Here is an 11,762-nt window from a genome sequence, read left to right as displayed (position 1 = left end):
GAGGGAGAAGGGAAAGACTGGTCTCAAAGCAGTTACAGGCAGCCTGGACTAGTGATGCGGTACACATTGCTGGATCAGTGGTTGTCCTAATGCTGTGGGGAAACTTGGCAGCTGAGACAAAGCCAGTGTGGAAACTTCACATGAAAAAAAAAAAAAGGCAAAAAAAAAAAAAAAGCAAAAGCAAAAAGAAGAAGAAGAAAAAAAAAGGCCAAATGCATTATGACAGACCCAAAGACAATAACATTTTGTAATCCAAACAAGCTGGGCAAGCCAAGCCATTGTTGGAAATCTGAAAAGCTCCAGAGCACAGGAGAAGGGTAAAAATGAAGAAAAAACAAGATCTTGCAGCTTCTAATAGAAAACACAAAGTGTCCTGAATTTTAAAATAAAACAGTTCGTTTTCATGAGGAAACGTCAGAGCAGAGAGAGTTTTACACCCTCTGACTAAAGGAGTCAAGTAATTTAGTGTAAGATTAGCTGCTTCGTCCTAACATCACCTGCACCTTTCTACATGTTATGTGCACGAACGCCAACACACGGTGAAGTCACGGACCAAGAAAAGGTTCAGACAATTGATCTTCTGCATTGTAAGTAATAAAAGTTTGGCAGCGTTTTAGCATATCAAGCTCTGGCTGGCCAAAGCTCCATCTGACATTTTCTAGAAAAGGAATATATATGCTAATTTATTCTCCATGATAGATATTGTCCTTAGAAACAAATGCAGAACAGACATGATCTCGGCCGCTGTGTCCTGATGCATCAGTTAAATCTAGGAATCAGGAAGGGAAGAAAATAGAAGCAAAACCCTTGAAGTAGAGAACGATCAATGTGAAACACCAGCCACCTCAAACCATCACCTCTGAGGGCGCATCAGGCTGGAAATCTAATGTCTTGTCCACAATCTCAACCACTAAAATTGACCCAGACTTTTCAATAAATAGAAACAGATTGCTTCTCCTCTGCTTGGGAGATCACTGCACACAATTCGGCGGAAAACAAGACTCCCTGGGGCAAACACCCTGCAAAGAAGAAATGGATCCTTATTTAAAGGGCTCTGATTTAGACAAATGTATGGCAATAGAGCAATTCCCTCACCATTTTATTGTCCTAAGGCAAACAAAGAGGTAACTGATGCACTAGCTGTAGGATACAGAGCAGCTAAAACAGTGTGATTCTTTTATTCAGGCCAAAACCATAGACCCCGCTTTTCACTTCCAGCCAGAAGTCAAAAGGAACAGCAGGGAGAGGTAGCCTCATCACAGTCTCCACATGCTTTTGCTTGGCACAGGCCACCCCTTTCTGGGACAGCACTGAGGTGAATTTAGACTTGAATTTTCAAGTCACAGTTTAAGTATTTATCCCAGAATAACTGCTTACAGCTAGGCATATTTGTGCTAAACTTGTGGTAATTTTTGCACTGACCATATTAGAATCTGTAACTGGATCAACATGTGTCCTACACTTCAGGAAATTCAGAAAAATCAACAGGAAAATCAACTCTTTTCTCCTCCCTGCCATATGCTAGAGTTCACAGAGTTCACACACCAGTACTGAAAACCAATACATTGAATCAAATCTGCCATCCATTTAGACTTACCCAACCTTACTCATTCTTCTATATTTAAAATTTGCATTCTTTCTAATACCAAACACTATTAACTATGCAATAACCATTTAGAGTAAGGTAAAGCACTATGCACAGATTCACAAATGAGGTACAAACTGATATACAGAATCATCTTTTTGTTTAATTTTTAACCATTCCAACCAGGTATGAATCACAACATCCCGCTGGTGATTTTGACTGGAAAAATCACAGTGAGCAGAATTTCCACTGAGTTTTTTGACACAGCTCTCAAGTTCATTTGGAACCTCTACTGTGCAAAATAATTCTTTTTCTCTCTTCATGCTTTACTTGGTATTTATCAACACACCAAATTTGATCACTCTGATGCCCATTCATATAAATAATTTACTTTTTTGCAGTTCCTCACGACCCTTCTTGTTTATTAGGAAAAGAACTGTGGTGTCACCTGCCAATGCTGCAACTTCAACCATTCTAACCTCATTTCCTTTCCAGACCACTAACCAACCAGGGAAACACAAAACAACTCCCACGGACCTGGAGAAACCCTCTTTGCCTTCCAACCAGGATGAAAGAATTCTAATCTTACCCTTCTCTCAGGAAGTTCTTGGCCCATGATACCTCTGTAGCTCTCCCCCAAATTAGGAGGTTTTGGTTTTTTGGTTTGGGTATTTTTTTTCTCCAATAGTATCTCACATCTTGAAAAAGAGCTTTTGGAAGTCTACATGAAATCATTCTTTACTGATGCCTTCAGAGACATTCAGGAGTTTAATCAGAAAACTGCCTTTGCAGAAACTGGAAGAGTGTCTCATGATCTTCCAAATGTTTTGCTGTTTAAGTCCTCAGTTGATCCAATGTTCTCATTCTGTTCCTATTCTTTTGCTCATGCCTGTAGCCTTTTTAAAAAGTGAAGTCATCGTTCTTGGGGTGAGACTGCATATTCTACTAGCAGCTGTTCAAGATGATGGACAATGATGGTTATTCCCAGATTAACATGTTCTGTACAAACACTCCAGATAATATTAAGCTTAGATCATTATTCTGCCATTAAAACATCATTATATTTATGGTCTATAAAGTACGGGACAAATCAGAAGCATGTGGCGTTGTAGTTGCGTGTGAGCATCCAAGTCTCCATACCTACAAGAGTTCAGACTTTTTAACCCCCTCCACTCTTTCGCTTCCTGGAAGGACATTTCCTAAGGATGCTAAAACACAGACAGCATGGAAGCGAAGACCATTTGCATATATAGGGCCTTCACTTCTATAGGTCACACACAGATCACACAACAGCAAGCACTGGGGTTTCTCTAAGTGAGTGGGAGTCACTTGGGAAGGAGCCTCTTCAACTGCCACAAAACAATGAAGACATTTAAACAGACACAAAAACCTCATCATTCTTCCCGTCTTCACTTCATTAAGTTAATGCTGTTCATTCAAGCCTTTTCATTTTAGGCTTTCTGTGACTTTTATTCAGATAGGCCCATCTCTAAAACAATTCCTCAAGGGTTACCCAAACCAGGGGTCAGCTGCACTGGAGTATGGGAGGCAGCTCTTCCCTTCTGCAAGCGTTCCTCAGCACGCCAAATGCATGACGGCCCACTGATCCAGATTCTATAAAAAGCTACTTTCAAGACAGGAAAGTTGTTTAGCTTTCAGGAGGATCCCCTGGCACGTCTTCCCCTTCATGCTCTTGCTCCGCTTTGAATGCTCATATGTTAAAATGAACCAAAGTCCTGGCTCTGGAGAGAAGTCAACTTACTTAAAACGTTAACTTCTAATAGAAAAATACATCAGAAAGAAGGAAATACTTTTCCCTTTAATACGCAGGTGTACACCTCCATGTTCGATGCAGTTTACACTAAATGAAGACACATACAAAACAGGCATTGGTTAGGGAGAAGGCTGACCCCATGCTGAGAAGGACACACTCTTACCAGCCAGTCATGTTGAAGTCACGGTAGAGCATCCTCTTTCCAACTTCCTTGCGCTGCACCCTCCGTGGAAACTCTAAATGTGTGAACTCATTTCCCAGCAAGTGGGGCTGCATGTAAGCCTGTGGGCAGACACCAAGCCACAGATACCACATGAACATCATAAAACAAGACATCATCTATTTTTAATGAGATAGTATTACCATCCATTCCCGCTCTCTTCCCACACACAGTCTTCTTTCCCCCACCACCCCCGCTTTCTAAACCAGGAAGACTTTGAACAAATCAGCAAATGATGTGCATGTACACCAATTCTGACACTGTCTGTTTTCTGGCAGCAGCCTTACAGGGAGAAGTCCTCTTGCCCTCAAAATCATTCACTACTTCTCTCTGCTCCTCAGCATTTGGTATCTCTAAAGTATGCTTCGTCCACTTACCCTGAAGGAGCCTGCAGGGCTTTGTGAAACAGAACAAACATCATCAAACTTCTCCTTTTTTAAGTAAGTCATTGACCTCAGAGAAGGGAACAATCAAAGGACAAAGCCATGGAGCAAGCAGAGACTTGGAGGGGTGCACGTGGAGTGAAGCTCAAGCCTTTTGACTCCCAGTTTCAGCTATGCCAACAACACACAAAACCTAATATTACTACCACATTTTAATTTTCACTGTCTTGAGAAAAATGTCCCTTTTCACCTGCCCAGCGCGTTGCACCCCATCACACAAGACACTGCAAATAAACACGAATTGCACAGCATTTTGCTCTCTTGTTTCCTAAAAACTACTTCCTTTGTACAGAATTAAGAAAAGCAGCAGCACTTTTGTGTCACAACCACAACTAATTTTTTTGATAGTGTTAACGTTTGACTGCTGCTGCCCTTTCTGGTGTGCTGCTCTGCAGATGCTGGGATGCCTTGTTGCTAGAGCTGTGCCCGAGGCTCATGTGCTCTGGAGCTGACTGCACTCAAGAGTATCACGAAGCTCTTTGTCCACCACACAGATTTTGGGTTTGGATTTATACACAGATCACCTGACACAATAGGTTAATCCTTAGACATTACTGTATTTCTTCTTTCTGAAATAAACTTCACTCATTTTTCTTCAAATTTGCATAAATGAGCCTTTCCCTCTCCTTCCCCAAAGCGGCACTGTGAGCGAGCTCCTCTGAAGACACAGTCAAATTGGCTAGAGAACTGAAAAAAGTTGTGTTTCTTAACCTTTCTGCAGATAACTCTTTTTCCTTATCCAGCAGTTAAGGCAATAAAGTCTGTCTTATCTCCAGCAGCAGCTGCCGTCAGGGCAGACCAAATGAGCTGGCTTTAGTTTGTGGGTTTGTCATAAATCTAGCGCTCATCAAAGGTGAGCAGCAGGAAGCAGTGGAAGCCCTTATTGATCTACCTGGCAGCTATCATGCAGATAGTTCACAATAAAATATTTCCTGCGTTTAAGGGCCGAGCCTGCTCCCACTCAATTGATAGGTGTTGGATCAGGCTCAGCACATCACAGCGTTAACCTTCCATCAGCTTGTCCCCCTTCCCTTCGCCAGACATCCTTCCAGAAAACACCTCCAGCTCGGCTGAAACGGGGCGAGGGAGATTGCTGCGTGTAGCTGACAAGATTGGATTCTGCTTTCAAGAGGCGGCTTTCAAGCACGCAAGTGTGATCTTGACATCGTGATCCCTTCCTGGAACAGGAGCTCCATCAAATTCTCTCTCCATGTACAGTTAAGGGAATTACATACTTTTTTTCCTGCAGTCTACAGTCAGCCAAGGTCCCTTCCCCCGCCCAAATATTGTTTTCAAGGACCATCTAATTGGATCACTGTTCCTTATTACAGAAATGGTTGAGAAGCACTAGGGACTTTGAGAGGTCTTGCAGTATTAGTCCACATGAGGCTTTCCATACTTCCAGAACTCTGGATTCCTTATTTAAAAGTACATGTAAACTTTTCATTTTTATTTATTTTCATTCCAGCCACAAAAAAGATGGAACATCCCTAATGATTTATTTGATGTATTGCTACACACTGACAGCAGAGCTCTGAAACTCTTTTTTTTTTTTTTTGGTATTTTTTAATTCTTTCTAGTCTATGGTATTGTAAACAATGAAGTCAGTCTGCTCTGAAAGTGCAATTCAGTTCACTTCTAAAAGTGCACAGCCTATCTTGATTAAATCATTAGAAACCACTTCTAGCTAAAGACTACTGTCGCCCGCCTACAAAACAAGCAGCCTTATTTAAAGCAAAAAAACTCATACCTGACATCAAAATTAAGTTATTTAACCTTCAGATTATGAGATTACTTACTAGGCTGGATCACAGGTCCAGAAGAAAAACGTTACAGGCTTTTAGCATTTCTCCCCTCGAAAACAAGAATTTCCTTTATTGAAAAGGTAAAGCGATTGGGAGAGACTGCATTTCATAAAGATTTACTCAGATGGAAAGTCTGAGGTCACAAGTGAAATAAGATTAATAAAGCTGGCAGAGTTACCACTGGACTGCTAATGTTCAAATAAGATTTCTCTTCTGCAGCCAAGCCTCAATGCTTGATTTACAATCCAGGGATCTTAACTTGATTCTAATATTTTTGGCGTCAGTAGAACAGAGGGAAAAGAGCAATTTGGAAGCTTCTGGTGCCTGTGAGCCGAATTCTTATGTGAAGAAATGGGGATTTTTGTTGGGCTTTTTTTTTTTTTTTAAGTTTTATCTTTTTTTTTTTTTTTAACCTTTTTAACAGTTATTTTTGATGCTTCACTGGTAATTCCACAGAGAAAAGAATGTTCTGCTATAAAATTCAGCTGCGACTTCCAGTTGGGTTTGTTGAGAACTGTTCTCTATTTAATACAAAGCAAGGCTCTTCTCCCTCTCCACCCCAATCAAACTATGCTGGGCAGCAGAACCAGAAAAAAAAGGTAAAAAAGCAATGCTTAAAAAATCTACAGATCTTTCAAACAGACACCATGGAATACCCTCAAGCGGTCAAACGAGAAACAAAAGCAGTAAGAGAACTGATCACCAGAATTTCATCTGTGACGAAGCACCACCATATTTTCCATTTTCTTTTTTGTTTAGTCTCGATTTGCAAGAACTTCAGATAAGAAACACCATTCAGAAAGCTTAAAATTTAATAAAAAGAGTGACTATCAAACATTTTCTATATCCTTACGAGGTATGTTCAGACAGCATTGTTATTCTGTGTTATGGAACTGGAATATTTTCCATCCTTTTTCTTTCAGATGCAATTTCAGTTTTTTGGCACAAATCTGGCAGAGTCTGCATCATGAGGTTTTGGTACCCTGCCATTTTATGGTGCATTTTGTGGCTGGATGTATTACACTTGACATTAGTTATTTAAAATGGAGTCTGCTCAAGGAAATATTAGTCACGTTTCTTTCAAAAGGCAATTTACCTCCTGCTGTGTTTCCTGGTGATCAGCAAAGCAAACATGAAATTAAGATAAACCTAGACTTAAAGACTAGTGTGCCAGTTAATTAGGTGGCAGGGAACACCACACAGATCGTACCTTAATAAGGCCTGATGATGCCTTTTCTAGTTCCTCCAGTACATGCTGCTCTGGGACATCACTGGCACTAGGAGTTTCACTGCATTCTGTGTTATTTGCAGACTTGTTATTTTCCCCTACATAAACTATATCTTGTAACTTTATCCTCTTATCATATTGTGCCATTTTCTTATAGGATATTTTACTGCATGGGACTACCACTTACACCAGCACGCACAGGACAACGCATCCAGAACTTCTGCGGATTATGATAATGCAGCCATTATCACATGGACACGTTTAAGCCAAACAGAGATTAAAACTAAAGGAGATGGTGGTAAAAGGAAAGAGAGAAGAAGGAGCCAATTCCATCCCTGGATTGGTCTCTCCTCTTACGAAAGGCCAGGGCGCTTTTCATAAAGCCACACATTTCTTCTACCACAGCATCGTGCAATGTGCCAGATGGCCAAAGCAATCCTACACTGGGTGATGCAGGGAGCCACATGCTGCAAGAGAATTAAAATGCATTTGACTTGCAATTGAAGCACTGAACTGACCTTTAGGAGATCTAGGTTCATTTCCTCTTCAGGCTTGGGTTCCCCAAGCATCCTTCAACAGCTAAGTTAGTAGAGTTTACCCCTCACCTGAGCAATGAAATAAGTCCTCTGAACTCATGCTTTTCTGGGCTCATGAACCTTTGTTTGAAACGTGCCAAACACAAAGAGTGTCCCGTGGCTCACTACCGCTGGTGGCCACCCAGCCTCTGCCAGTAGCAAAGCCTGGCCTGGTAGCAGCAGTGCACCATCCTTGATCCAAGCTGTGAACTTTTGGGGCACTGCCTGGCCACACGCATTGACACGGTATGCAGAAACACCATGCTGACCTCAGATGACATCTTCCAAGTGCAACTTTGATAACTAATAGAAATACACCCATCCGCAACACACTCATTCATCATTCATTTTAAACACGTTTTCCAAGGGAATAAGTAACAAAATCTATGCCATTTACTGTTGCAATTTAGACTATCATGACTGAAATTAATAGTCTCCTCAGAAGATGAAAGGAAAATTGCCCGTGGCAGTCAGTGCCTGCACAACTGCTAATGTACCAGAGCAGCTCCCAGTCAATACCGGATTTTGTTTTCCCTCAAGATATACCGATACGGGAAGCCAGGGCTTTCTTGGAGTAGGTGCTGTGTGAGCTCTCCCACCACAGTGCTAAAAGGAGAAGAGACACAGAAATTCAAAGAAAAAGGAGACTTGTGAATGTCCACCAGTGGAAGGGAAGCAATATGGTGCACTGGACCTCTACAGAAGCCAAAGGACCAAAGGAACACTGGTTGGGGGAAGGCTTTCATGCCTTACATCTCAAGGAGTGCTCTCTGACTGAAGGATTGGTTGGCTTCTGCAATACTCTCACAAGTCCCCTCCACACCGCCTGCCCGAACTCTGCAACTGCATGCTGTCCTCCCACTCCAAAATGAGGGGGTGCGCATGGAGATGGAGGGACAACCATGCCCAGAGCTGCTCAAAAATCAGAACAACTGCGCAGTCAACTTGCTCTTCTGAGGTTGCCACATCAGAGGCCAATGCCCAAGGCCATTTTTGGATACATGGCAATAAACCTGCATTAAAAGGGGAGCTGGATAGGGAAAACATTTGTTCCACCCCCCACCTCAGTTACTCAACCAGTACTAGCTAGAAGCACATTTTTGTCTAAGACTAGGTTGGAAGACTTCATACAGAGCTGCTCACATGACCTGAACAACTCATTATCTGGCAGATTCCTCTACCCATGGAAATTAGGGTCCAGAAAACAGGGTGTGAATACAGAAGATGCCAGCGAACCTAAAGCAAGGTCCTGTGTGGCCAAAGCAATCAATAGGCTCTAAAGGTAGAGCAAAGCTCCTTGGCCCTGGCCGAGTGAACAGTGTCTACTGCCCAGGGAGCCACCACTCAGAGTCTGCCCGCTGTAAATCCGCACCCTCCCTCTGCCTGTGCCGTAACTCCCCCACGCAGAAAAGCCCGGCGGTGAACAGAACCCCTGCATTTACCACGTAAAATATTAATGCTAAAATGATTAAGTGATTTTCTTCCTATTGTGCAGGAAGAGCAGTGCAGTGTGTCTGAAACAAAGAAGCTTGGCTTTAACTGCAAATAAGAAAATAAATCCAAAGTAAATAACTTTCAGATAAGAACAGCAGAAGAGAGATGTTGATGGTGCAATAGACTGATAGCAGAACCTGGGGAGAGCCAAGGTAAGGAGAATTATTTGGGATCTAATCAGCAAGACAAATGCAATCTTTGGAGTGTAATATTTATGCCAACCTTTTAAGAAATTTGGGGGCTTTTTTTTTTTTTTTTTAAACACTAGAGTAAAAATGTTACTTACAGAATGTTATGTTTGAAATTATCTCTAATTTTGTTTCATGCTCTTGCTGTCTTGCATGTTTTCTCTTTGAACATGATACCCATATCCCTGGCATATTTGTTACTTACAGAAATAAAATAAACGAAGGTAAAGGAATTTTCCAAAGGAAACAGCAGAAACAGCTTTTCAGATCAGCTGCTGTTTTCAAATAGAAGCCACAAAGGACATCAAAAGAGAAAAAAATACCTTGTAGGCAATGCTTTATCTCGTATTTCCTACAGAAGTAGCAGACTCCCTAGATATTAAAGATATCTTTTATTTTAAAGGCAAACAAATTATTTTAAATGTAACTGAACTGTAAATATTCATTAGGCCTCTTTCCCATTTGGTTTTCTGAATATGAATACTCCCAAAGTAGTATTTCCTCTGAAGTTTTCAGTTTCAAGCCAGTGAACCGGACTAAAAATCGAATGTGACAATTGCAGGAATATTTACAACTTTCAAGCCTTCCAGCCCTGCCTTCAACCACCGGTATTTTGCCTAGTTTCAAACCATGGTGCTTGGGCCAGGCTGAACATAAAAGACACCTTAATGTGCTAGGGAATGCCACTTGCCTTGGCCTGTCCACCTCACGTCAGGCAAAGGTGACAGAGTCTGCTTTGGCTTAAGCTTAAACTTCTAAGAGGAAAAAAGCGGGAGACCAGGAGAAGCACTAAAGGATCTCTCGGCCACATCAGGAATGACATTTTGACAAAGAGCCAACCAACTTCAATCGACCGATTTGACCATCAATTAAAAACTTAAAAAATGACAGGATTGTTTGCACAAAAAATAACGCCATGCATTTTGATTGTCGTTTCTTAGGCAGCTTATCAGCCAGTGCAAACTGGTATATAAAAGATCTCACATCTCCTCAGCTAGTCACCCTATCCCAGCTTTATGGGCGCTGCCACACTAATTACAATTAGTCTTTCTTCACGCATCCTATCCTGCAGCTACTTATGCTTACTGAGATCACCTCTAAGTCGAATATCTTTTCCCTGATTGAGACACTATAGGCGTACTATTAGAGCAAATGAATAAAATCCTGCAATATTGTTCACATGCACTGAAAGAGAGGTCTGTGGTATTTTATACTGACACACAGTAAACCCTGGGATGGATTGAAATACCTCTGTGGCTTGTTAATTCTATGTCTAAGCTCTCATTATCCAACACCAATGAGCTGCTGAAAGTCTGCAGCTGAACAAGGTACACAAGCACAGCCACGCTAATCGATGGCCTTCATGGAAGAGATAAGACTCCTTTCGTTGGGATTTGCACCACTGGGCTTTTCTCCACGTTTGCTGATGGCTGAAAGACACACACGGCCAGTCGCTGGTGTTCAACAGAAATGGTGTCCTTCACTGAGCCACAGTAACTTAGTGGCATGTGCCTGAACCTTAGCTATTTCCAGGGAATGCTTGTCATCATCAGCAGCTGATTTGGTCCTCAGGTCTCTTACCAGATACTGAAGTCGCTGGCGTTCGGTCTCTGGAGTGAATTCTGAAGACATAGGAATGACTTCGCCATTTCGGATTATTATAGCCCTGTAATAGTAATAAAATATCATCAGTACAGAAAAAAAACCAACCACAACACAAAAAAACAGAAAAGTAAGAAATACTCAGAAAACCACAGGGTACAGTCACACTTTCACTCTCTTCAGAGTCACAGTAAAATAAAGCCATTTCTTTTCTGAACTTGTCAGCAGAACAGGATAATAATTCCTGCCCTGCATCCTTTAGGGTGGATAACAAAGTATATTTGTATATGCCAAGTTCATTTCAGAGCTCACAAAAACATCCAAGCAACAAAGGCAGGAGTTATTTCAGTTGATGTCTACAGGGTACCCTTATTAAGTGAAATGCAGACACCCAGAGGAGATGCTGCAGAATCACCGACTGTAGAACAACTCTTTGCAGGTTTTAATCCCAGTTGTGGCTGACACTGTCTAAACTACTGGCTTCAAATGACTCATGCAAGCACTTTCCAATTATTGATTGGTCATATGTCATGTCAGAACATTTCTACTCCAACAGCAAATGGAAGTGGCAAAGTAAATCCTGTTTAACACAAATTTAACTAGTTACCTGCCAAAAAACCACAGGTAATAGAATGACTATAGATCAGCCAGGAGATTTCAAATACACTTCTGCAAATGGCAAAGAAGAAATTCTCTCAAACACCTGCCTCTTGCCTCTTAACAATCTGCTATGCTGCATGCAAAATAGAGTCTGATTCTTCCTCAGTGTAATGTCACTGGCTGAAACACAGTCACAAGAGGGAAGAATTTACCCATTATTCCTACCGCATTCTGTGGTCATGTACACA

General features: G+C 41.6%; 1 protein-coding gene across 1 annotated transcript in view; it reads right to left on the bottom strand.

Moving 5' to 3' along the window:
* The window catches only part of PPM1H (protein phosphatase, Mg2+/Mn2+ dependent 1H), a 72,728-nt gene that overhangs the window by 27,156 nt on the left and 33,810 nt on the right, over nucleotides 1-11,762 (bottom strand). The window contains exons 5-6 of the mRNA XM_014963331.1: nucleotides 10,894-10,978; nucleotides 3,523-3,641 (exon numbers count right to left, since the gene is read on the bottom strand). Coding sequence (XP_014818817.1) covers nucleotides 3,523-3,641; nucleotides 10,894-10,978 — 204 coding nt within the window. The remainder of the gene's footprint in view (nucleotides 1-3,522; nucleotides 3,642-10,893; nucleotides 10,979-11,762) is intronic.

Source organism: Calidris pugnax, unplaced genomic scaffold (assembly GCF_001431845.1).
Source record: "Calidris pugnax isolate Ruff unplaced genomic scaffold, ASM143184v1 scaffold44, whole genome shotgun sequence".
In the NCBI taxonomy this organism is placed as follows: Eukaryota; Metazoa; Chordata; class Aves; order Charadriiformes; family Scolopacidae; genus Calidris; species Calidris pugnax.
Note: the sequence above shows the minus strand (reverse complement) of the source record. Positions and strands in the feature narration are given on the sequence as shown.